The sequence below is a fragment of the Brassica napus genome, chromosome C1 (assembly GCF_020379485.1).
Source record: "Brassica napus cultivar Da-Ae chromosome C1, Da-Ae, whole genome shotgun sequence".
Lineage (NCBI taxonomy): Eukaryota > Viridiplantae > Streptophyta > Magnoliopsida > Brassicales > Brassicaceae > Brassica > Brassica napus.
Genome location: NC_063444.1, coordinates 41,909,275 through 41,936,077, shown reverse-complemented (window position 1 = coordinate 41,936,077; position 26,803 = coordinate 41,909,275). Strand labels below are relative to the sequence as shown.

Sequence of the window (26,803 nt, the reverse complement as noted above, 5' to 3'; positions counted from 1 at the left end):
ACGTTAAGGATACTGGAAAACATAGGCGCCACTTTCAACGGAGCTAGCTTCATTTCCACCTCTGGGAAGCTTCTTAATCAGAGACATTCCCTGTTCCTTATATACTCCATTATCTTGTAAGTCATGTCCATCATGTAGACCCTCTGCTAGAGGCAACCCGTCCGCAATACGAGCTATAAGTGTCATTTTCATCATCTTTGCCTTGTTCCTTCTTCTTCAATGCCAAAACTCACTGCAAAATATCCAAAACAAATAAATAAATTTTCCAGAACAAGGATATGAATCTTTGCAACCCAGCAATTGAAAAAGAAGAAGAAGAAGAAGATAATGTAAGTCAACCAAGCGTGACTAAGGTAAAGAAGAGATAATCAGTGCGAAAATCAAAACTTCAAAAAGAAAAAACTCAAGTCATTCTAATCCCAACTTCAGTATCAACAAAAGCTACCATTTCTTACATTTAGGCAATCAACCACCACCAAGAACTTAGAAAGAAAGAAAACACACAACTTGACTTGGAACGCAAGTTCCGCATTGATGTTTAGAGAATTCGAACAAGAACAGAAAATTCGAACAAAACCCATTAATAAAGAAGATAGAAACTAACCTGATAAGAGTATTCCAATGATTCTTCTCGATTCAAGGATCCGTTAACCAAGAAAAAAAAATAAAGAGGATGAACAACTCTGTTTTCGTCTAGAAAGGCTTTTCTTTCTTTTTTTCAAAGAGACAATGAATTAATATGACCTAATAGAAGGAATATACATACACCCTAATATTGTTCATAACCCATCTACCGTTCTGTGTCACCGAGACCGCACGTGATCGGTGCTAGTAACAACTACAAGTTCTGTGAACCTTAGACGCGTTTAACATTTTCCTTGGCAACAATCACCAACTGGTCTGTTTTCATATTATTACTTAACTTGGATTTACTAGGTTTAGTGATGTTTGTTAACAGTCACCAATCATCATCTAAATCAAGATCAAAAAGCTAAATATTAGTGATGTTTGTTCCTTTTTACTAGATTTAGTAAAGTTGATGGATTGATTTGCACAGCTTCTAAAGTGTTCCAAGTATAAGTTGACGCAAGCGGATGAATATACTCTCTTTTGACAGCTTCTAAAGTGTTCCAAGTATAAGATGCATTTGAGTATGTAACTGAATGTGACAGAGACTAAGGCTACTATAACGACAATAGCCAGACAAATAAGTTGATCAATGGTGGGATGTGTGAGAATTTTATAGCGGGGCTTTCCGCTAGTGCAAGCCACAAGACAGTTTGACTGCTAACTCCTAAACATGTACCGTAGCATCCAATGTCATTGATGATTCTACTTTAACTGGAGATAGACACGTAAAGTAACTACTAGTTACAATTACATAGACACGTAAAGTTGTTTTTGGTAAATATTTTGGAAAAAGAATACAAAATATGGAGTAACCAGTTATATGTAAAGGAAAATATACATATATATATATATATATATATATACACATTAGCATTTAGTAGCATTCTTTTTTTTTTTTTGGAACACAACATTTAGTAGCATTCTTCTTTCTTTTTAATAGACTTTTCCATTTATAACAGCTTTGAATCAACAAACAATACAAAATGATAGTTATAGTCGCAAAAATAAAAATAAAGAGGATGACAACTCTGTTTTCGTCAAGAAAGGCTTTTCTTTATCTCTTTTTTCAAAGAGACAAATGAATTAATATGACCTAATACAATGAGTATATGTACACCTAATATTATTCATAACCCATCTACCGCTGTGCATGTGATCGTGCTAGTAACAACTAACAAGTTTGGGTAAAGTTAACCTTATTTTGGTTTGTAGGGGTAAGCTTGACGCGTTGAACAGTTTCCGTGGCAACAATGACCAACTGGTCTGTTTTCATAATATTACTTAACTTGGATTTGTCTAATTAATGACTTATTATGTAATGCTTCAACCAACTTATTTGCTTTTTTTTCTTCATAAAGTATGTTGTTATATGCTTAACAAAATCATATTATGTATTTTTTCTCCCTCGTACTCAATCTCAACCATTTACCCCCTCTCAAATTCGATCTTAACCGTAAATTTATTTTTGAAAAAAACATCAGATGCCGGTTAAAATCCAGTCTGACCGGTTTAAACCGGTTAATATTAATTAAGAAACTTCAACAGTAAAATGCCGTAAAAATTAAGAAAACTGCTTAATTGGTTTAGATCCAGTCTCCCACTTTCACTTCAAGTTAATCAATTTGGATCTCTTCCTAGCTTCGCTGTAGAGAAACCACTCCCATTATCGTCACACCGAATCCAGCAATACTCATCACCAGTGGCGGAGCCACATGTAACGAGACGGGGGCCACTGAACCCAACAATATTTAAAAAATTAGTATAATTTATTAAAGCCTAAACTATATGCACTTATTCTAAATAGCGTAAGTTAGTATTCATGCCCTCAACAAAATTATTTCCCGTCTCCGCCACTGCTCATCACCGAATGTAGCTTCTTAAATTCCGACGTCAGAATACTCCCTTTGAAAAATACATAAAACTTGGTTAAACTAAACCAAACCTTGATTACATCCTATCCAAATGAATAAGGATTAAATTACTAACTTTTTAGAAGCAAATGATATTAAAATACTGTTATCAACCACAACACTAAGACTGAAATGTTTTTTATTTTCGTAGTTTCCTTTTTCATCATATCAAAAAGCTCAAATGCTCAAAATGGAAACGTCCTCCACGCCCCAAGACGCTTCCCATCATCAGAAACTTACACAACCTCAAAGGCTTGCCACACGCATGTTTTTCAAACCGCTCCCAAACGTACGGTCCATTGATGCTTCTCCGTTTCGGATACGTCCCCGTGGTCGTGATCTCATCTAAAGAAGGAGCAGAGGAAGCTCTCAAGTCTCAAGACCCAAGATCTTGAATGTTGCAGCCAACCAGAGAGGGTTGCGACCATAATGATCTCTTACAACTTCAAAGACATAGGGTTCGCTCCTTACGGTGAGGAAAGCTCGTGGTTGTGGAGCTTTTGAACATGAAAAATTTCAGTCTTTTAGTTTCATAAGAGAGGAAGAGAATTACTTGCTTGTCAAGAAACTAATGGAATCGGCTCGGAGCCTCGGACGCAATCCCCTGTGAATCTTAAGAAGACCCTTTTCACTCTTGTTGCTAGTATCGTGTGTAGGCTCGCGTTCGGGATAGATATTCACAAGTGTGAGTTTGTCGACGAGGAAACCGTTGTGAAAACCTAAGACAAGATCTCAAAGACTGAACTTTATCTTTCTTATTCCGTACCTTCAACGATTACAAGAAGAGGACTTATATAGTCACAAAGACAATCTAACACCCTAGTGACCATACTCAATCTAGTTACAAGTGGAACGCTCTCAACCCTTAGATGCAGGTAGAAGAGGAGTATAAGGATTCCGCAGGACCACTTCTCCAGCTCGCTCCATCTTCATCTTCTCCGTACTCTTTTTGTCTACAACCTTGACCTTCAGAACTCAAACGTCTCTTTACCGCCTTCCACTCTGGGCCTTTGCCTTTTCTATCATTCAAGCCCATCTGATTATCATTCTCAAGGTCCACATCCTCTAACTCTGTTTCTCCTTGATCCTCTGTTATGTTGTTACTACTTACAACCGTTGCAATTCTTGTTCACAAGTTTGAGTTGGTAATCGATGGTATTGCTTTCTCTGATTTTTTTCCCTTGAGTGGGTTGGCTTATCGACAGAGTTACCGGACAGAACAAGACATTGAACACTGTTTTCTCGGAGCTAGACACGTTTTTCCAGAACATTCTCGATGATCATCTTAAGCCTCGAGAACCGTATCAGAGAACCCTGACGTTGTGGACGTGATGGTTGATCTTATGAAGAAGCAAGATAAAGATGAAGACTCTTTCAAGCTCACCACATATCATTTCAAAGGAATCGTTTCGGTAAGTCTTCTTGGTCTTTTAACTCTTGCCGGCCTAATCAACCTTAAACTCTAAACCATATTCATAAGGTTCAAAACAATAAATAAATGAGTAGTACATATATTTTCTTGATCAATTTAAGAATCAAGACAATATATATATTTTAGAAAATAAGCCCTTTTACAAAAACAAAAACAAAAATTAAGAATCAAATGATTTATACTCTCTATATGTTTCAAGAAAATATATATATATATATATATATATTTTAGAGTTTTATACATAATTAAGAATATATATTAAATAAATACATTATTTTGTAATTTACTATTTCTTACAATTCTTAACCGAACAAACATGTACAATTAATTTTTTAAAGTCTACTATTTATCATTATTACCTTATTAAAAATATAGAAAATGTATTTTTAAATATGGATTATCTTTTTTTTTTTTTTTTTTTTTTGATAGCCGAGGGTAATCCGGCGACCGAGGTCAACCGACTAGTCCCTCGAGCCCCGCAGCAGGCACGTAAACTCCTCCCAAGGAAGTAAACAGGGAGGGCCCGGGTGGCCACCGCGATTCGAACCCGTGGGCACCGTATTGGGGTTTTCTCCCCTCAAGTGCCACTGGGCCATCAACGATGGTTAAATATGGATTATCTTGAAACTGATGGAGTATATATTAAACGTTAATATTTTGGGAACATGTATGTTTTATTTTGCTATATCTAGGACCGGTTCTGCTTGAAAACATTTGAACTTAACATGTCTCCGTTTTGTATTACGACATATTTCTGGCGGGAGTAAACACAAGCGTCATCACATTGATCTGGGCCATGACTGAGCTGATCAGAAACCTTAGAGTGATACAAGACGATATTCGGACAACACTTGGGGGCAAGAAGGAGAGTCTTACAGCAGATGATCTAAACCACCTTCTGATGTGGTCATCAGATCAGCAACTGAACCGGAGGTCAACCCAAAGCCCTACTCAACCAGCCAAGGTGCCAAGCAGAACACATGTGCACTAAAAATGCCGTATCTTACAAACCAGGAGGGTTTAAATCACGAGACAAATTTTAATGGACTCTACACTCAAGAAGGAGTCCAGCCAATTTTGAATCAGTCCAAAATATTCACGGAGAAAGAAGTTATGAATTTTATAAGTCAGAGGTTTTCCAGCCCGTCCATCTGCAAGTACCCGACTTTAGAAGAAGATTTAAGCTCAAGTAAGGAGCGGCCTGAATCAAATCCCATAATAGGAGTCCAGAGGAGTTTATCAGCTTTCCTGAAAGCCCAAGGTCAGGAGAAATGGCCACGGAATTATGAAGTTATGATCCAATCTCCAAAACCGGTCAAACCAGTTCTACACTTGCCTCAATTGGAAGCTAACCGGTTCAATCAGCTTCAAACCAGACATTGGCGACCAGGAGATCATTTAAACCAATCAGGAGATATTCTAGGAGTCCAGGAGGAGTTCTACAAGTTCATACCATGCACCAGCAACCATTGGATCAGGAGGATCCTCATTTACTCAAACCTGCCTTATTTGGAGCAAACCGACATTAATGTCCAACAGCTCTTTTCTCTTCAGAGCAGGCATGAGATCAGAACCTTTCAAGCCATCCAGAAGATCCCAAGGAAGCTCTCTTATCCCCTTAAACCGTCCAGGTTCAAGAAGAATCAAGTTTCTCACTTGGAGCCAAAATCCCATAAAAGGCTCCAACGGCTAGTTTCCGATTTTGTTAGTTTGCTTGATTTGTTTCCTTTATTTTCTTCTTATGAACGTTAGACTTAGTTTCCAGAGCATTATATAAGCTCTTAGATAGTCATTGTAAAGAACACCCTTAATCACCAAGTTAATAGAAAGTTTATTCAGTTTTATCAAAGTTGTTCTTTATATAAAATATCGGTCTTTAGGATTCAAAGAGAGATTCTTTGTTGTCTTATTGATTTCGTGAGTCTAGTTTGTTTCTGCAAATCAAACAAGCTCAGTGCACAGATTGAGAGAGTCAATCACTTCGATCCATCATTCCATCAGATTGAGAGATCCAATCAAACCTTCCTCCGCAAATCCACTTCAGTTCATCTTCTAATCAAGCTGAGAGTGATACACATTCAGCAGCTTGATTCCGCCATATCTATCCCTTTATTTTGTTTATTGTTCTTGTTTCATTCATATCATACCTCATATCATTTAATTCCCTTTGTTTCAGGTTATCAAGTCATAATCCGGCCATATCGACCAATCGGCCACATCTTTGGTCGATCCGATTTAAACCTTGGTTCCACCATTTTTATCAATTCGTGGATTACTCTAATCATAATCATACACTCGTCATAACAAATGCACTAATTAAAGTATGTTCGACAAATTAATTACAATAAATCCCAAAAAAACTATTTTCCAAACAAGATTTTGCTTCGGTTTGGTTCGATTTTATATTGGATACATAATAGGAGTAAATGTAAATTTTGGAAAATCGAAAGTTAACTAAATTTTGAAATTCACGGTTCAACGGACGTTAACTTAATTTGTCATTTTACATACATAAAACCACTTTTTCATAAACATATGGACCATGACTATGTGAGTGTGACATGGTCACATCAACATGTATAATGGAACACAGCTACAACAAAAAATCTTTCCCTTTCAGGTGAAATGGAAAAAGACCGGTTTAAAAGCTGGTTAACAAGATTTCACTTCGGATTGGTTTGATGTTTTTTCCATATTTATTGACACGATACATATGACTATCATCATCATTGGTGAATTTATAAAATAGTCTCTCACCAAGTCACCAATTGAAAAGATGTAGAAAACGTGAGAAAAAACTAAAGAAAGAAAATAGAGTAGGTTTTGCATTTGAAAAACTCGTATAATTTTTCTTTATAGAATCTATGGGTGAGAAAATCATATGCTCTAGTAAACGTAAACTTTTGGAAACTCGGAGATCCATAATGGGCTTTTGGGCTAAATACGATTTACTTACAAAATCCGAAGAGGCCCATTTTAAAGAGGAATAGATTGGTTCATGAAACCAAACGCCAGCGTAAACCCTACAGAAAATTTCAAATCTCCTTTCCTCTCTTTCCATTTCCAGAACTCTCTCGTTGGCTCCCTCTAGGCTTTCCTTTTCACTCTCTTATCAGATCTATACCTCTCAAAAATGGCGGCCGCATCCACGGCATCGAGACCCCGCGCATCCAAGTCGGAGTCCTTCGTCGACAACAAACGCAAGGAAGACATCCGATCCGCGAACATCAACGCCGGCCGCGCCGTCGCCGACGCCGTCCGCACGAGCCTGGGCCCCAAGGGGATGGACAAGATGATCTCCACCGCGAGCGGCGAGGTCATCATCACCAACGACGGAGCCACGATCCTCAACAAAATGGACGTTCTCCAGCCGGCGGCGAAGATGATGGTGGAGCTTTCCAAATCTCAGGACTCCGCCGCCGGAGACGGGACCACCACCGTCGTCGTACTAGCCGGAGCCTTGCTGAGAGTGTGCCAATCACTCTTAGCTTCCGGGATCCACCCTACCGTGATCTCAGATGCGCTTCACAAGTCTTGCGCTAAGTCCGTTGATATCTTAACCGCCATGGCTGTACCCGTGGAGCTAACTGACAGAGACTCTCTCGTGAAATCGGCGAGCACGTCGCTGAACAGTAAGGTTGTTAGCCAGTACTCCACACTGCTCGCTCCGTTAGCTGTAGATGCGGTTCTCTCCGTGATTGATCCGGAGAAGCCGGAGATTGTTGATTTGCGTGATATCAAGATTGTTAAGAAGCTTGGTGGGACTGTTGACGATACACACACTGTGAATGGTTTGGTGTTTGACAAGAAGGTGAGTCACGCCGCTGGTGGACCTACGAGGATGGAGAATGCTAAGATCGCTGTGATTCAGTTCCAGATCTCGCCTCCGAAGACTGACATCGAGCAGAGTATTGTTGTCTCTGATTACACTCAGATGGATAGGATCTTGAAAGAAGAGAGGAACTACATCTTGGGGATGATTAAGAAGATTAAAGCGACTGGTTGCAATGTTTTGCTGATTCAGAAGAGTATTTTGAGAGACGCTGTGACTGATCTGTCTCTTCATTATTTGGCTAAAGCTAAGATTATGGTGATTAAGGATGTTGAGAGGGATGAGATTGAGTTCGTCACCAAGACGTTGAACTGTTTGCCGATTGCTAATATTGAGCATTTCAGAGCTGAGAAGCTTGGCCATGCTGATCTTGTTGAAGAAGCCTCGCTTGGAGATGGGAAGATCTTGAAGATCACTGGGATTAAAGATATGGGGAGGACCACCTCTGTTCTGGTCCGTGGTTCTAACCAGCTTGTTCTAGATGAAGCCGAGAGGAGTCTACACGATGCTTTGTGTGTTGTCAGGTGCCTGGTGAGCAAGAGGTTTTTGATTGCTGGAGGTGGTGCGCCGGAGATTGAGCTCTCGAGGCAGCTAGGTGCTTGGGCTAAGGTGCTCCATGGGATGGAAGGTTTCTGTGTGAAGTCTTTCGCGGAAGCCCTCGAGGTTATCCCGTACACGCTAGCTGAGAATGCGGGTTTGAATCCTATTGCCATTGTGACTGAACTCAGGAACAAGCATGCTCAAGGGGAAATCAACTCTGGGATCAATGTGAGGAAAGGGCAGATCACTAACATCTTGGAGGAGAACGTGGTGCAGCCTCTGCTTGTGAGCACCAGCGCTATCACTCTCGCAACTGAATGCGTAAGGATGATTTTGAAGATCGATGACATTGTTACTGTGAGGTAGTGTGGTAGTTTCATTCAAAACGGTTCTCTTATTGCTCTATCCAAGCTTTGTTTCTACTTCGTGTTTTGGTGTTTTTTCGTAATGGTCGTTGAACTTATACCCTCTTTTCTTTCACCTAAGTGGTTTGCTTTGTGGTTTAGTGCTAAGTTTATTTGTTTTCTTTCTATTGACTTGATATCAATATTTCTCGCTTTGCTTATTTTGGTGATTGGTGATTATGATTTGGTCATATTTTCAAAATAGAAGTAGAATCAGTTCAATGTCTGGGACACAGACTTGGTCACAAATGTTACAGATTCGTTGTATAGAAGCTTAATTGTACATAGTTGCATGAACATGAGTTTCTCCAGCACATTGGTCTGTCAACAACCAGACAAAATCATGACTTAAACGACAACTTGGTTCTCCATTGTCGGCTTGATTCAATTATATATATATTTTATTTATTCATAAATTTATTGCAATTCAAAAATAAACAACTAGGATATGCATTGTATGAGAGACCCACTAGAGGAGCCTGCGTGTTTTGGTCAAGTTCATGTGTGTATGTACAGAGAAATATTGCAAAGTGTAAACTTTTACACTTGAGATTCAGCATTAGTCTTCTTGTCTTGTGCCTCAAGAAGATGTTTGGTCAGAGACTCTGGATCTTGTTGAGTAGTCTGTTCAAGCACTTGTCTTCTTTCTTCGTTTTTGCCCCAAAGAACCAAGTACAGTCCCAACATTATGAACACTGCACCAACAATCCTGTAAAGGAAATATTTGAGTTAGAACAAGCAACTGAAATGAACAAAACTCCACAATGTCGCTTTTAGTGTGTTACCTTCCAGAGTACAACTGATCACCAAGAACAAGAAAGGCCATTGCAGCTACAAGAAGTGTCTGGAGAGGCTGAAAGACTGCGACAAAGACAGGACCGCCTTTGTATATACACCAAGTTTGAAGATAAACCACCAACCCCGACGCTATTAGTCCCTGTAATCACACGATAAAACAGAAGATTCATTAGCTAACTTCATCGATTCAGCTCAGGAAAGGAAGATAGAGAGGGAGGGAGTGAGTGAGAGAGCTTACGGCATATAGGATGGTGAAGAGCTCTTCCCAAGAGACGATGATCCAGTTATTGAGATCAGTTTCCACAAACAGAGCAATGACAAGAAACTGAACCAGACCGAAGAAACATGTGAACGATGTAAGAGTAAGCTTTGCTGGGTACTTCTTTAGAACAGGAGCTTGAAGAACCATCCAACCAGCCCATGACAGACAATGCCCCATTAGGTATAACCATCCAAGTGACCAGTTGTAAGATGAGTTAGATTCTATCCTCTCCTCCTCGTGCATGTTATGGCTCTTGTGAAAGATCGGAAATCCTCTGTACAGTGTGATCACTGTAGCCCCACCAATGCTCACTAGGGTTCCCAATACTTTGGCCACACCGTGTTTCCTAACCAAATCTATGTGCTCTAACCTTGATACACAGAGGAAGATCAATGTTAATACTCACTTGAGAACGACATTTTCATGAAAGAGCTTGTGCGGTTTAGGGTTTAGGGTTTAGGGTTACCTTAGGGCACAAGCCATGATGAAAGTGATGGCAGGAACAGAGTTCTGCATTGCGGAAGCAAACGTTGGAGTTGCATAGTACAGTCCCAATAGATAGAATCCTTGGTTTGCTGTGATTCTGTTGTTACCACACACAGAGTTTCAGAATTGTAAGAAAACATTTTATTGGTGATCAGAAGAAGAAAGCTATGGTCTTGTTTTGTTACGCTTACCCAATGAGTGCCAAGAGGAAAAACTGAACTAGTAAAGAGATAGTGAGTGGAGGCCTTTCCTTTCTGTTGAAACATTGCATTGTTAAGAATATTGAAAAATTAAAGATTTATACTTTAGATATTATCCAACAATTTACCCCAGATAACTATTCTAGCAAACCCTAGAACTCTGAGAGAAGAAAGGACTTACTTTTCGAGGAAGTAAGCGAAGGGACCTATAAGGAGAAGGGCAAGAAGGTTCCTATAAACAGGGTACACAACTTTGCTGACACCAATGTTAAGAGCAACTCTTGAGACAATGTGGAAGCCTGCAAAACAGAACTGAAGTGTGATCAATGCCACCACAAGCTTCATCTTCTCTGATACTACTTCTTTCCCCATTTTCTTCTTCTTCTTTCTTCTTTTTTGGGCTCTCTTTTTTTTTTTTTATGTTTGATAGCATTCCAAAGGTTGCCTTTTATATGAATGTGTGTCGTGGCAGACTTGAAATTTACAACAGAAAAGAATTATTACTGATTATAATAAACAAATTGGAGGAGTATTGAGTTTAGGGGGTAACACAGGATGGTACATCATTACTTCAAGTGGGGCACTTATTTATTTGTAATCAATGATTATGAATAATGATGATATAAGTGATTGTTGGACTATAATAATACGATTTGGAGGTTGAATGTTTATGTGACTTAGATATATATAGGGGTACATGTATGTATGTTGATAGTAGTTCACCCATATTTAATGTACAATCCCCTCATACATAAATTTGGACTATAACACGACCGTGACGATGATACAACTCTCATTAACTATGAGTTACGATGATTAGGCATGCCCATTCATGTATCATTTTAAACATTTCGGGTCCAAAAAATGAAATCGTGAACGATAGTGAAGAGAATCTTGTTTTCTTACGCATTCATGTGTACATTTCTGTTATAGTTGATTATCTTTTGTAATAATGCCTTTATGGAATCAAATTAGCATGTGATCTAACCCCACAACTAGGCATCTTGTCTTGAATGTGGTAAACCATCAATAATCAATCCATTTTTATAAGAATAATTTGAGTGATAAGTTCACCCATATATAAATATTCAAGGAGCAACCACCGTTTATTCAGTTAACTTGCTCATTGTTCATGTCATTAGATTCTAAAAACGGCTACAGGCAAATGTACCATTAATCAGCTTCAATATAAAAACTATTATCACTTCACATTGTTCCCGATATATATGTTGAATATAGCTTTCACTAATTTTCAATGTGACAACTGACAAGGAACTATTCTGTTATATTTTTATATAAAAATTGAAGTAAACTTGTACTCTGTACTTCTTTTTTCTTAGTGTGACACATGCAAGATTCTCTCCATATTGATACATATAAACAAAAATAATCATCAGATCACAAAGATCATCGACAAACGGGCAAACACAGAGATATCAAATCCTTCTTTTTTCTTTCGTTTAAGAATAATCAATGAGATCACGTAAAATCAAATATTGAATGAAGATGACTTGTGTGTTCATCTAGAAACAGGATAGAAAGATCAACCGAATCAGTATATAATCATACAAACACGACAACCACGTTTGGTGAGCAAATGAGTGTCATTAATAACAGATTCACAAGGATTCAATGAAACAGCCTAAAGTCAACTAATTGAGTTGGTGGTACCGTTTCACAGCCAATTCGATTTGTCTTGCCATGAAATAAGCAGACAGAAGCAAAACACATTCAAATCTTTCTTTCTCTCTTCCATTATTTAGTCCATTGTGGGCTCTATAGCCATCAGCATGGGCTCAAGTTTTAAGCCACTTTGTAACAAGGGAAACTCTTACAAGGCTTGATCCCAAGTTCTAAAGTCACCCAATACAAGTTACTGCTCATCATCTCATTAGTTGTTTCTTCAAGGCTGGGTTGCACCCTTCTTCAATAGCAATAAAGAGCATATGAATATTGAACCAAAAACTAAAGACAACTAGTAGCATGTTTCTCTCACCTTGGTCAACATCCCCCTATCTTCATCATATTCAACAACAAACCAGCCCATGGTGAGAGTCCAGAGTTGCTCCACCTACATCACTGAAGAATACTACATAACAAATTAAAGATGGTAAGTAGCTTATTAGCCAACACGGTAATACATTCTTGGTTCCCTGGTTCAAACTGGAATAACTGGTATTATTTCGGCTCAGAAGCAATCTCCTACAAGACACTACAATTTCCTATTAGAAAACCAAATAGGGCCGAACTGAAAGTCCAATAAAGTTCGTTTTGGGCCCAAATCGTTTAAAAGCTTAAAAATGCTCGGACCAAACTAGAAAACGCATTGCGTTAATAGAGACAGACAGAGATGAAGACCCCATCAGACTGTTTAGAGCTTGTTTGTTAGTGTGGTACTGTTTAACACGTGTGAACGAACACTGTCCCTTTCCATCTTCGTGCGCTGCGCTGGCTTCCTTTCTAGACATCGATCCTTGTCTTTTTCTCCGATCACGGAACCATACGAACCTCGAGTACCTCTGCGGCGGAGTACTCATGTGGAAAGAGGAAGGGTTGGATGTAATACTTGTGCCGGCGGGTCTCGCCGTGATGGTCGCCTACCACGTCTGGCTCGGCTACGCCATAATCCACCGTCCAAAGCTCACTGTAATCTCCCTCAACGCTGAGTCTCGACGGCAATGGGTCTTCTCTATGATGACCGTACGTTTCTCTCTTCTCCTTTTTCCTCTTTCGGTATAATACTCCTCGCGGTGGAGTTTCCAGATTAGGGTTTGTACTGTTTCATTAGTGGATCTAGGACTTTGTAATTGAGATTCTTGAAAGCTTTTCTTTAGGGAAGAGAACCAAGTTATGAGCTTTGAAATTGAATCTCTCCACTATGCTTCATGATTCCGAGGTTCTTCGAGGTCAACTGAGAACTGATAACCCTAATTTGCATCAGCTAACATATCATAGAGCAAAATTGATTAGGGTTTAGAGTAAACACGATCGAGAAAATAAAGATCTTTAGCTGTTTCCAGTTTCCTGATGTTAGAAATTTGGAATTAGTACTCCGGTTGGGGTCTGGATCCGTTCGCGTCTATAATTAAAATACTTAAAATATTTTAGTTTTCAGGTACAGGGGTTACCGAAATATTCAAATACCAGAAAATACTTGGAATTTTACCCGAATAAAGTCTGAAATTTTACCCAAAATCCGGAACTGTATTGGATGATTTGTTAAACCTTTTTAATCAATATTCAATTTTTCTCATTGTTATTGTGTGCAGGAGCCGCTGAAAAACGGTACACTGGCAGTACAGACAATAAGGAACAACATAATGGCATCAACACTTTTAGCGACAACAGCAATCACTCTCTGTTCCATCATCGGCGTCTTCGTAAGCAACACCTCTGCTTCCAAATCCACAGCGTCACCTATCATATACGGAAACAAAAGCCCGGTCCTTGCAACCATCAAGAACTTCGCGATCCTCGTATGTTTCCTCATGGCCTTTCTCTGCAACGTCCAGTCCATCAGGTACTACGCTCATGTGAGTTTCCTGATCACGGTTCCTGTCTCGAGAGGGAAGAGAGAGCATTGCGAGTACGTTTCTAGAAACCTGAACCGAGCTAGCTACTTCTGGTCTCTTGGATTGCGAGCTTTCTACTTCTCCTTCCCGCTCTTCTTGTGGAACTTTGGTCCCATCCCTATGTTTGTGTGTTGCTGTATGATGTCGTCGATTCTTTATTTCTTGGACACGACCACTAGCTTCACTAGGCATCTCCATAGCGAGTCGTTTAGAGAGATAGCTGAGTCTATGGACGGTGAAATCGAATCAGCGGTTCATTCTCTGTAGAATGCACTCTAGGTTTTCTTGTGTGTGTTCGTTGAGTTTCAAGAGTTGTAATACTAACGGAGTGTGTTTGTTGTAATGTGATGAGAGCAACCTTAGCTGAGTTTGCGTTTCCATATATGAAACAACCTTGGCTGCGTCTGAGAACGCAAACGCTTATGGAAACGCAAATAAACTCTCCAAATAACATGTTCTGTAGAATGTAGACTATGTAATCTCTTGCACATTGTTGTCATTGTTGGTTAACTCATTGCCTTGATGAATTACAATGTTCTGAACCGAAATTACATACACTACCAAATTGAACTATGTATGCTTAGAAGACCTGATTAAGAAAAACATGTTCAACAGCGTCATCATATTAGTGGTTTCCATGTCAATAAAACTTCTTCAAATCCCTGCCAAATTAATCAAAGAAAGTTTAAGAAAAAGTTGGCAGTAAGAAATTTGACAAAGCGATTTTTTTTTTGCCAAATATGTTTCAATGAAATGGCAGAGAAATACAAGAGATCTTGTATATAAAGCTTTTAAAAGCAAACTAGATTTTGACCAAAGCGCGGGATTATCTTTTATTGAAAATTTACTAACCCGTTAGTCCACTAATATGTTTAGCCTTGGGCGTTCGATTATAGGTTCAGTTCCATTTTTTTCAATTTGTGCCAATTTGGTTGTGATTTTCGTCTATTCGGTTCAAGAGATATATGAACTGTTTGGTTATTTATGAATTTAGATTTAGTTTCGGTTTGGTTATTTTGGTTTTTAGTTTGATTCGAATAATAACGTTAGGAACCTGATAAAATTTGAGTTTAATTCGGTTTCAGTTCCCATTTTTGGATAATTTTAAATAATTTGGATAAAAATCACATTTTGAATTTTGTTGGATACAATATCGGATAACTTGAATAAATTTAAATATTTTCAATAATTTTTTTTTGGTGATTATCGGGAAATAACGAAAATTTTAAATATCTCGGATAAAAAGTAATAGGGCAATCCATTTTTGGGTTGTTCGGTTATATGTATTAGTGTTAGAATATTTGATAATTTTAAAACTAAAGATAATTAATATTTTAAAGGTGTATAAACTGTATTTAATATATTCAGGTACCCATTCAGTTCTCGGTTTAGTTTCAATTTGGTTTCAGATTTTCTATTTTAGCGATATATGAACTGTTAAGATATTTGTTAACATTGATTTAGTTTTGGTTTTGTTTTTTGTATTATTTCGGTTCGATTTTCCGTTTTCAATTTATTTGCCAAAACTTAATTATTTTTGTACAATTTGTCTTGTATTTGATAAATAACTGATTTAACTTACTTTTAATAATGGATTTTGATCCGCGCTTTGAAAGCGCGGAAATTATTTTTCAATATTATTTCATACGAAGGTGATATAGGTGACCCAAATCTGATCCAAATAAGTAGTACTGAACTATAATTAAAATTGATTAGATATTTGAACGGGTTCAAACTTTTGGTATCTAAATAATCTGAACCGAACCCGATCCAAATTGAAATATTTTGGGTATCTGAATATATCTAAATCAAATTTGTATACTTAAATATATTAATTATTTTAAAATTATAATATATAAAAAATATATAAGATATTTTGAAGTTGTCTAAAATAATTGAAAATATATACAAAGTCAAAAATAAAATATAAAATTAGCTAAACAATACTCAAAACACCAAAAATGCTTAAACTATCTATTAATTTTCTATTCAAATCAAGCCAAACCAATTTCTATGTTAGGTTCATGTATTTTGGCATACATTATTTAAATTTATATGTAATATATTACTTTTATTTTTAGATTTTGAGAAAATTAAAGTATATATGAATTTAATTTTTTTTAAATAATTTGAACTGATTATCCGAATCGAGTCCGCAAAATTCAAAACAGAATTTATAAATACCTTAATGGAATAGATATCTTTAACTCTGAAAATCCAAAACTGGAGTAGATCCGAACCAAACCCAAATGGATACCAAGACGCCCACCCGTATTATTTATATTATTTTTGCATAAAAAAACTTTTGCTTAGAACATTATTATTCATTAACTAATAAATACTAATATCACTACATTTTATACTAATTAAACTTTTTTTTTATTTAATGAGGTTTAATTGCTTATAATGTGTTTTAATAATTTGGGTTTTGATAAAATAATAATGTTATTAGTAATGGGGCCGTGAAATAACTTGTTTGCTAATAATTTTGTTTTCCTTCTCGACCCATAAACATTGGTTAAAATTGGCATTATTTTTTATCTGTTCATTATTTTTGGTTTGAAATGAACATATTTCTAGCACCGTAGAAAGATTGGAAATGGTAGACTGCCTTTAATACCTTGACCCACGATTAAGAATGTATTTAATAAACTGTTTGAAAATTAAGAATGGTAATGGCAAACTTGTAATATCTAAAGAAAATTAATGGAATGTCAAAAAATGTATTTCACTTTTAATAATATTGATTATAATATCAAATATATGAGGTATTTTGTGTAGATGTGTAAATATATGCGGAGTTTTGTGTAGACATGTAATAATATATTTTATGAACTATTCAATAAAAAGTCATTATATATCAACCTATATTTATATTTTTAAAACTACAATATAATTTCTTTTAAACACGTTATTTCAATTTTTCAGTTAAAAAAGATATAAATACAAAGACACTCTAAATATAAACAAAAAATACCTATGTTGTCACGAAAGAAATAAATACACTTAAGAAATGATACCCAATTTATATGTTATGTTAGAACCGATAAATTGGGCCTTCATTCTTATTTATATATGTTTACACACACCCAGACCCATACAGAGTTTTAGGAGCAAGTGACAAAAACGTTTAATGTCTTTTTGACTCTTTCCAATACAATCTGGATAGAAAAAAATCTTCCATCTCTGTAAAAAGTAACCAAAGATAACATGCTCAATCATCACTGATCAAAACGCAGGTATCATTTACTTTCATCTTCAGTCACATACCGTATGTTCATCAAAATCATTATTGACCAACTGAATATTGTTTCCTTTTTAATAGATTTGCATGTCGAATCCGGTGAGGTATTGGTGAGCTTGTTCGATTTGGTATTCAATTGAGAAAAACTCCAAAGGGTTGTCTTCGATTGATGGTAAATCGTTTCAGTACCTCATGCCAAAGCAAACACATCATTTTCTTAATCGAATACAATAAATAAAATTAGTGGCACGAGGTTGTAAATATTTCAAAACTCCAAGGGTAACTCAAAAAAGACCCTTCAGTTTTAACAGTATTGATTCTTATTTAAGTGCCTCCAAAAGTCAAATCTTTTAGACACCCTAAAATAAGTTTTTATGATCAAAATAACCCACGCGAAAAAGAATGACTATAAATAAAATTTGGTTTAAAGCCACAAAAATTAAATTATCTTTAACGAATAATACATTTAATATAATAAATATTTTAAAATATCAATTTAAAATTTTATCATTCTAAATTATATATATCAAATCTTAAGTTCTAGACTCTGAACCCTAATCCTCAAATCATATATATCTCATCCCAAACTATTAAACCATAATTATAGACTAATTAACCCAACATGTATATGTTCTTTGCTTCTACGTAAGAGAAGATCACCTTGGAGGATCCTTTTTTGTTAAAGCAAAACATTATTTAATCTATCTATGATTTCAGCTTGGCTTGTTCTCTACTTTTCAGCTTAGCTTGTTTGGAGGATATTCGTTTGGTATCAACAAACTTGAAATTTAGTTTTTCTTTTATTCGTTCTTCTTTATCCAAACACTAATTAATACCAATCTAAACCAATTTTTTTTAGAAAATGTAATCCAAAATTTAGTCTGGTTATCAAATTAGTGTGTTAAGGTTTCTTTTAAGATATAAGTAAATTTGGATTTGGCTTCCATTTAGGGTCCGACTGGTTTAAACGCAACAGTTGCGGTTGCGGATGCAGGTGGTTGTGGTTTCAAGCATTTTGTATGACTGGTGCAACGTTTGAAAATTGTTGCGTTTGCGGGATATTTGTGACTGGTTGATTATAAGATATTGCAGCGGTTTAATAATAAATTACACATATCAACATATTATAACATTAAAAAAATATAAAAAAATACTATTGTAATAAAATATAATAATTATCAATATAATATGATTAATAAAAATATTATGTTTATTTATAAAAAATTCAAATTAGTTGAAATTTATAATTTTAATAAAATTTGTTTTGAAGATTTATATTAAAAATTAAAAAAATATTTTATTTCGTTTTATATATGTGTATATCTCTATATATGTGTGTATAGAAATGTTTAATTTTTTTTAATAAATAGTTAGTTTAAAGTTTTTATAAAGCAAATTATGATACTGTTTGTGAATTTTAATTAATATATAAAATATGTATATATTTTTATTTATAATATTTTCATTTTAAAATTTTAATTTTAAAATTATAAAATAATTTTAAAAATAATTTTATATTTATTTTTCCACCCGCAGCCAGGTTTTGATTTTAAGAGGTTCGGAGCAGTTTGGAGCGATTTGTAGCGGTGTGTATGATTGTTTTAAAACACTGTCAACCACTACCAACCGCAAAAGCTGCGTTTGCAGGTCATAGCGGGAAAACCAGTTAGACCTAGAATCTTTAAAAAGCAAACTTCTGGTCAACCATATGACGTAGCCTATGTTTAGACAATGAGTGTCTAACTCGATGAGTCTCGTTCCTACTCGAAGAGTATTTTGGTCTTCTTGCAGATTTCTCGTCAACCGCTCTGATACCAATTGTTGGGATTGTGAAATCCCGTGTCCAACTCTATATTCTCTGATTAGTACGATATTGTCCACTTTGGGCCTAATAGGCAGGCCCGCATGGATTTACTTTTGGGCTCCTTCTCAAAAGGTCTCGTACTAATTAGAGTTGGACATCCCTTTATATATTAGACACTCCTTGTCTAAACTTCCAATGTGGGACTTGGGTTGACATCTCTCATTCTCCCCCTCAAGCTAAGGACCACACACCTTGTGCCCTTTTCCTCTAACGAATCATCTCGGTGCCTTGTCGCATCTTCGACATTTGACACCCTTAGTCGCAAGGTTACTTTGAGTGGGTTTGAGGATGTTCTTCCCACAATTCCATGATCTTCTGACTAATCTCTGCTGAACCTCCCTTTCCACCTTGAAGGGTCCTATTCCTACTCGAAGGGTATTTTGGTCTTCTTGCAGATTTTCGTCAAACCTGGCTCTGATACCAATTGTTGGGATTGTGAAATCCCGTGTCCAACTCTTCGACATTCGACACCCTTAGTCGCAAGGTTACTTTGAGTGGGTTTGAGGATGTTCTTCTCACAATTCCAGGATCTTCTGACTAATCTCTGCCTAACCTCCCTTTCCACCTTGAAGGGTCCTATTTCTACTCGAAGAGTATCTTGGTCTTCTTGCAGGTTTTCGTCAAACCTGACTCTGATACCAATTGTTGGGATTGTGAAATCCCGTGTCCAACTCTATATTCTCTGATTAGTACGATATTGTCCATTTTGGACCTAATTGGCAAGCCCGCATGGTTTACTTTTGGTTTCCTTCCCAAAATGCTTCGTACTATTAGAGTTGGACATCTCTTTATATAATAGACTCTCCTTGTCTAATTGTTCAATGTGGGACTTAGTTTGTTATATCACAGCCTAAGCTCATATAAAACTTATTTATTTGACTTTTAGGATAGGACCACATGACAAGATCATGGTCTAATCTCCTCCTTCATAAACAAAAATTTTGTTAATATCATGGTTTTAACCCTGAGAACCAAACCAAGTGGTCATAATAAAAGGATGGCTATCAAGACAGACATGAGTAAAGCATACGACAGGATGAAATGGTCATTTATTGAGGCTGTCATGCGAAAGATGGGTTTCTCGGAAACATGGATCACTTGGATAATGCGATGCATTACATCGGTTAAGTACAAGGTACTCATGAATGGACAGCCAAGAGGAAATATTGTTCCTGGTAGAGGCCTACGTCATGGAGATCCTTTGTCTCCTTTCATTTTTATTCTATGCACGGAAGCGCTCGCTAGCCTTCTCAATCACGCAGAGAGCCAATGGAAGATAACGGGGATGCGCGTCACACGCGCGTGTCCCTCGGTATCCCATCTTCTTTTTGCTGATGATAGCCTTTTCTTCTGTAAGGCGGAGTCCCGTGAATGTGAAGAAGTAATGAAAGTGGTCAGGAAGTATGGTAAAGAATCAGGTCAATGTATCAACTTTGATAAATCATCCTTACTCTTTGGTAAGCGAATCAATGCAACTAGTAGGCAAGAGATTTAAGATGCACTTGGAATACAAAATGAAAGAGGAATGGGGACCTACCTTGGTATTCCGGAAGACATAAGTGGGTCCAAGAGCAAACTCTTTGCGTTTCTTAAGGATAAGCTAATGCATAGAGTGAATGGTTGGACAGGCATGTGGCTATCAAAAGGAGACAAGGAAGTACTGATTAAATCTATTTTGCTAGCGCTCCCAACTTATGTAATGTCTTCTTTCCTTCTCCCCTTGGAGATATGCGAAAACCTAGCACGGGCTATTGCTCAATTTTGGTGGAGTTCAAATCCACCGAAACGTGGAATGCACTGGGCGAAATGGGAAAGAGCATGTCTACCAAGAGAGGAGGGTGGGATTGGCTTTCGTTTGATCCATGAGTTTAATCTGGCCCTTTTGGCGAAACAGCTATGGAGGCTTATCCAGTTCCCTGACTCTTTGGTTGCCCGGGTATTGAGGGGAAGATATATAGACTAAGCTCACCACTAAGAGCAATCCCAGCTAGTAGCCCATCATATGTGTGGACTAGTATTTCGGCTGCAAGGGAGTTGTTGATGCTGGGAATCAGACATAAGATTTATTCAGGATATGAAGTTAAGATCTGGGAAGATTCGTGGATTCCAACGATACTGATATCTTGCATATTTACATGTTTTTAGCCTTCATATCTTGTACATTATGATCATATAGATTAGGAATTAGGCATCTTTAGAGTCCATATTGCATGCATTGTCTCTATTAGGTGTTGGAGAGTACTATGGAGTGATTGGAGATGTTTGGGAGCATTGTGATTCAAAAAGAAGTAGAAAATGATCATTGGGCGAGTAGAGGAGCTGGAGCGACCTACTGGAGCGAGGTGAGCAACCCGCTCTAACCTGGAGTGACCTCTCGCAGCGACATCATCAACCCGGTTGGCATTTCGTCGTGATACAAGCATGATCTGGAGCGGGCGAGCGCAACGGGGTCAAGTAGCCGCTGTGACCTGGAGCGACCTTGTGGAGCGACGTAGCGTACCCGCTCTGGGCCCAACATCCCGTCGATAACTTTCGAGAACCGGAGCGACCAAGACAGAGCGAGGTGGGTACATCGCGCGCCAAATCTATGAAGTGCGAAGGGAGCCAGAGCGACGTCCCGGAGCGAGGTGGCGAACCCGCTGTGAAGCTGGAGCGACCCACTGGAGCGGGGTCACGAACCCGCGCACAAGATCTATATTTGGTCGATTTTTCATGTTTTGATGGACCTTCTCAGACTTGTTTTTGAGGGCCACTAGGGTTTTAGGAGTCCTATAAATACTCTCTAAACCTAAATTATGACTTATCTTGTTTTCTATCTAATCAAAAGCCACTTTTGGGAAAAAAAGATCTAATCTTGATCATAATTTCTTATCTTTGCTTGATTATCTTGTTCTCTAATCATGTTTAACCTTGAATCATCCATGGTTTTGGGGTTATTCATGTCTATTAGTGAGTAGACTAATATTGGATTCATGGGCTATGGTGGTTAAGGGTGATTAGAGAAGATCTAGGGTGTTTAGTGTTAGATCTACTTGTTTCCATGCTTGTTGAGGGTTCTCAATGCTATTTTAATCTTGATCATACTAAAATAGATCTCTAGGCATTTCTTGCCCACAAGGTGTATGATGAAATGCCTTAACCAACTCTTCAATGTTTTTATCTTGCTTTACCTAAGAGATTAGTTGCTAAAAGAGTTAAGATTGCTATTAGACTTGTTATCCATGTTTGCTTTAGTAACATTCAACCTAAGAGATTAGATGCTTGAGTTGCTTTACCAAAAGAACATTCATCTAGAGATAGAGCTTGTTTAGCTTAGTGTCTAGGCATAAGGAAAGTGTTTGATTGATAGCTTGCCACCCTTAGATTGGATCTACATCACCCAAGATCAAATGCCTAGCCCCATGAGTCCTCTTGCTTCATATTGAGAAAGAAAGATCATTACTTTATTGCATTAGCTTATTAGTTCTTAGTTCATACCATCTTTAAAACCGGATTGCACTTAGCTTAAGCATGAACTTGCATTCCCTTTGCTTTAGAATCACCTAGGATTGGTTCGACAATCTTTTATACTACAACATTTGATTAGGAGCCTTGAAAATTCCTAACATCAAATTGGCGTCGTTGCCAAGTTCTAGGTTGATTGTGACATTGAGATTTAGTCACTTGCTTGAGACTAAGTCATTTTTCTTTTATTTTGTTACTGCTTCTTCTTCTTCCTCCCCCTTTGCATTTCAGTTGTATGAACTTGAGTAGTAGAGGTTCATCAAACCTAGTTCCAAGAGTTAAAGACATAGTTGCACTTGAGAGGAAGGTAGCAAGAAAGTGAAAAGAAGAAGATCAACATGCTCACTTTCAGAGATTGGAGTTTGAAATGGAGCACAATCAGAATCAGCCTCATGATGGAGTGGCCCAAGGAGCTGCAAACCTTAGGCCACAACATCCACAGCGCCAAACTAGAGCTATTGGAGGCTATGATCAAACCTCACATTCATGGTCATAGGTTGGGAATCAGAGCACCAGCTGTGGAGAACAACAACTTTGAGATCAAGTCAGCACTGCTCAACACCATAGAGAACAACAAGTATCATGGCCTTGCTGCTGAAGACCCTTTTGATCACTTGTACAAGTTTGATAAATATTGTGGCTTGTCCAAGACAAATGGTGTTTCTGAAGATGCTTTCAAGTTGAAGTTGTTCCCTTTTTCTTTAGGAGACAAAGCACATCAATGGGAGAAGGCTCTTCCAAGTGACTCTATCACAATTTGGAATGAGTGCAAGAGGGCATTCCTAGAGAAGTTCTTCTCTACCTCGAGGACAGCCAAGATCAGGAATGAGATCTCTAGCTTTCAGCAGAAGCACCTAGAGGGATTTAGTGAAGCATGGGAGAGGTTCAAAAGCTATTGGTCTCAATGCCCACACCATGGCTTCACCAAGGAGTGTTTGCTTAGCACCTTCTATAAAGGAGCTCTACCACAGTGCAGAAACATGCTTGATACTGCCAGCAATGGTTTCTTTTTGGGAAGAACTGAGGAATAGGCAGATGAACTGGTAGAGAACATGGCCAAGAGTGACTCAGTCTACAGTGATGAGCATGATAGAGTCAACAGAAGTGATGATCAGCAGACAAAGAAAGAGATCAAGTCCTTACAAGACAAGATGGATTTGCTTCTTTCCAACCAAGCTAAACAGGAGCAGATAAACTTTGTGGGTGGTCCTAGTCAAGAGGTTCCTCCTAAGGTCAATGAGGTTGATGGTTTAGAAGGCCAAGAAGAGTTGTGCTTTATCAATGCTAATGGCACATGGTACAGGAAAGAATCCAATTTTCAGTACCAAAACAACTATCAGCAAAGACCTTAATACAACAATCAACAATGAGGTTACCAAGCAAAACAGAACTATCCTCAAGCCAACCAGTCTCTTCAGACTCAAGGAAGCTCTTCTAAAGCTCAAGCTCCAGATTCAAGTGTGGATTCTATGTTTAAGCAACTCTTGGAATTTCAGGCCAGAAATGAGAAGACCATGATTTATGAGTTCAAGAACATCCATGCAAAGATTGATGAAAACTATTCTGACCTCAACAACAAGTACATGCAACTTGCCTCTCATCTCAAGGCTTTGGAGAATCAAGTTGCTTCTATGCCTTCATCCTCCAAGCAGCCAATGGGGTTTCTACCAGGGAAACCAGAAAAGAACCTCAAGGAGTCTTGCAATGTTGTCTTCTCCACTACTTCTCCAGAAATTGAGCTGAGTGATCATGAGAAAGAGGAGGATGAGATTGAAAGACTGGTATTTGGAACTGAGTTTAGGGAAGTTGAGAGATTTGTTGTGGCCACAGCTGAAGCACAGATTGTGAAGGACGCTGCCAGGAAGGTTGAAGCAACGAATCTGCAAAGAGCTGAGCACAAGGCTGAGAAACAAGTTGAGAAGAGAGCTGACAACAAGCTGAAAGAGGTTAAGCTAGAGGAAGCCACTGAGGTTGAGCTATCACCCTATGATAAGCTCCCTTTCCCCCAAAGAGTTCTCACCAAAGCTCAGAAGAAGGTGTTCTCCAAGTTCAGGAAAGATCTTAGTGATGTTGGGGTCAGGCATCTAGAAATCTCGGGTATGCGTGAAGCTCATGTCCAGATGATGCTCATCAACGACATTCTAGACCACCAAGCTGAAGTTGCCGAGCTTTTGGACATCTCCATTCTGAAGATTGATCCACCAATCCCTCCAAAGTCCCTCCCTAAGCTTGAGTCTCAATGGATGTTCACCTTGCCTTGCTACCTTGGTAAGCTCACTTTTGATGATGCTCTTGTTGATTCTGGTGCAAGTGTGAATGTGATCTCAATGGAGATGATGAAGAGTCTCGGGATTGAGAGCATGGAGCCAAACACATCTTCCCTACAGTTTGGAGATTCCTCTTCTACAACCCCTATTGGTCTCATCAAGGATTTCCCTTTGAAGATTGGAGCATGCACTATTCCTATAGACCTCATTGTTCTGAAGATGGCAACTGAGAACAGAGTCCCATTGATCCTTGGCACTCCATTCCTCACAACAGTGGGAGCTTGCATAGACTTTGCCAACAAGAAGGTCTCATTCCTAAATGTGAACAAAGCTGTCTCCTATCCACTACAATCCCCAAAGATGAATGCTGAGTATTGTGGAACAATCACTTGTGGAGCATCCTCCATTGAGAAGAGCAAGGCTGAAGGGTTTGGTATTGAGAAAGAAGGTCTTGCTGGAGAATCCTCTAAAGAGCTTTGTGATGAGCACTTGGAAAGTGCTAAAAAAAAGGAGGTGAGTAGAGCCACAAAGGCTGCTCATGATAAGAAGAAGATTGTGAAAGAACATCATCCTACACCTCTTGATAAGACTCCTCACATTCTCACTCTCCACCCAATGAAGCTTAAGGATGTGGCCATTGAGTACAAAATCAAGTGCAAGGGAAGGTCTAAGCCATTCTCAAATGCAAGGGGCATCATCACTCCTCAGCTCCAGAATGATCCAATCAAGCTTCAAGAGCTTCTCTCCGACGTCCTCACCATCACTCTTGAAGGTGGGAAAGACCCTCCTTCTCACTAGCCAAAGGAATGAAAGTCAAGCTAGAGACTTAAAACAAGCTCACTTGGGAGGAAGTCCCATGACTATCCCTGTACATATCAGTAGGATCTTCGTTTTTAAGGCCCTTGGGCTGAGGAGGAAAGCGGCCAGACATTGCTCCCTAGACACCACTGTCTTTTCCAACACTCTATCAGAGGTACTCCTTCACCTTAATCTTGTACATACGAGTTTATCTTTGCATATTGCTTTCCTTTGGGTATCTCTCCCTTACTCACACATAGACTGTGTGATTTAAGTGTGGGAGAGGTACCAAATATTTGATCATGTTTGCTTTGATGATTTTTAATTTCATGCATTGCATTGCACATACATATATGCATAGAAAAACCAAAAAAATTTCAAATTTTTGAATCATGTAGTTGCATCACTTGCATTCTTAAGATTGAGTCTAGATCATATAGGATGCATTCACTTGCATATGGAGCAGCTGATTGATACTGCCTTGTATAGAACACTGGTTTGCGCTGAATTTGACATCCTAGTTAAACATATCAAGTAGCATAAGCATCTTTTGAAAGGCTTGCATGCTTCGAGCCTTGAAAACTCTTCTTGAAACTTGTTTGCTTGCTTGATATTGGCATTGTTCTTAAAATCAGCTCCAATCTGAACTTGGCTTGAATGAACTTAATCTCTCTTGCATATGGGCACTTGCATACTTGATCATGGATCTCATACACATTTGGGTTATCTTATTCCATTATACCAATCTTTGTTAACCCAAATGGCACTCCATACCCTACAACCCTAGCCATTCTTTGAGACCAAACATTGAATTGCATGAGTGAGGCCTCTTTTGATAGCTTGTCATGTGCAAAATCTTGAGAGTATTGGAAGCGATATAGATTTGTTCTCATCTCTTGCTAGCATAATGAGCTAGCATTTGGGGATGGTGAGAGGGGTTTATGTATTCTAAATGTTAATATTTTGGGTTTGGGAAGTGAGAAAGATGAACAAAAGAGTGTCATTAGAAAAGAAAACTCTAGGCACAAAAGGAAAGTACGAAGCTTTAGATTATGTACGA

At 38.0% G+C, this 26,803-nt stretch overlaps 4 protein-coding genes and 1 non-coding gene across 5 annotated transcripts; 3 read left to right on the top strand and 2 right to left on the bottom strand.

Moving 5' to 3' along the window:
- The first annotated feature begins 6,989 nt into the window (after positions 1-6,989).
- On the top strand, positions 6,990-8,909 carry LOC106347154 (T-complex protein 1 subunit delta-like). The gene has a single exon (XM_048744564.1). The coding sequence runs from the start codon at positions 7,106-7,108 to the stop codon at positions 8,708-8,710; it is 1,605 nt and encodes a 534-aa protein (XP_048600521.1). The 5' UTR covers positions 6,990-7,105; the 3' UTR covers positions 8,711-8,909.
- Positions 8,910-9,119: 210 nt separating this feature from the next.
- LOC106347168 (WAT1-related protein At3g18200) lies at positions 9,120-10,956 on the bottom strand. Its single transcript, XM_013786666.3, has 6 exons — positions 10,676-10,956; positions 10,486-10,548; positions 10,275-10,391; positions 9,785-10,178; positions 9,534-9,685; positions 9,120-9,457 (listed from the first exon to the last, which is right to left on the bottom strand). Exons 1-6 carry the CDS (start codon positions 10,864-10,866, stop codon positions 9,289-9,291), a joined length of 1,086 nt encoding a protein of 361 aa, XP_013642120.1. The 5' UTR covers positions 10,867-10,956; the 3' UTR covers positions 9,120-9,288.
- A 1,863-nt stretch (positions 10,957-12,819) lies between these two features.
- Positions 12,820-14,593, top strand: LOC106347146. The gene is made up of 2 exons (XM_013786643.3): positions 12,820-13,194; positions 13,764-14,593. Exons 1-2 carry the CDS (start codon positions 13,030-13,032, stop codon positions 14,331-14,333), a joined length of 735 nt encoding a protein of 244 aa, XP_013642097.1. The 5' UTR covers positions 12,820-13,029; the 3' UTR covers positions 14,334-14,593.
- An 8,900-nt stretch (positions 14,594-23,493) lies between these two features.
- LOC125581023 lies at positions 23,494-23,600 on the bottom strand. The gene has a single exon (XR_007318734.1). It is a non-coding gene; the product is annotated as a small nucleolar RNA R71 (small nucleolar RNA).
- A 592-nt stretch (positions 23,601-24,192) lies between these two features.
- On the top strand, positions 24,193-25,743 carry LOC111205689. Its single transcript, XM_048743980.1, has 2 exons — positions 24,193-24,972; positions 25,021-25,743. The coding sequence occupies exons 1-2, from the start codon at positions 24,193-24,195 to the stop codon at positions 25,741-25,743; spliced, it is 1,503 nt and encodes a 500-aa protein (XP_048599937.1).
- Positions 25,744-26,803: the final 1,060 nt, after the last annotated feature.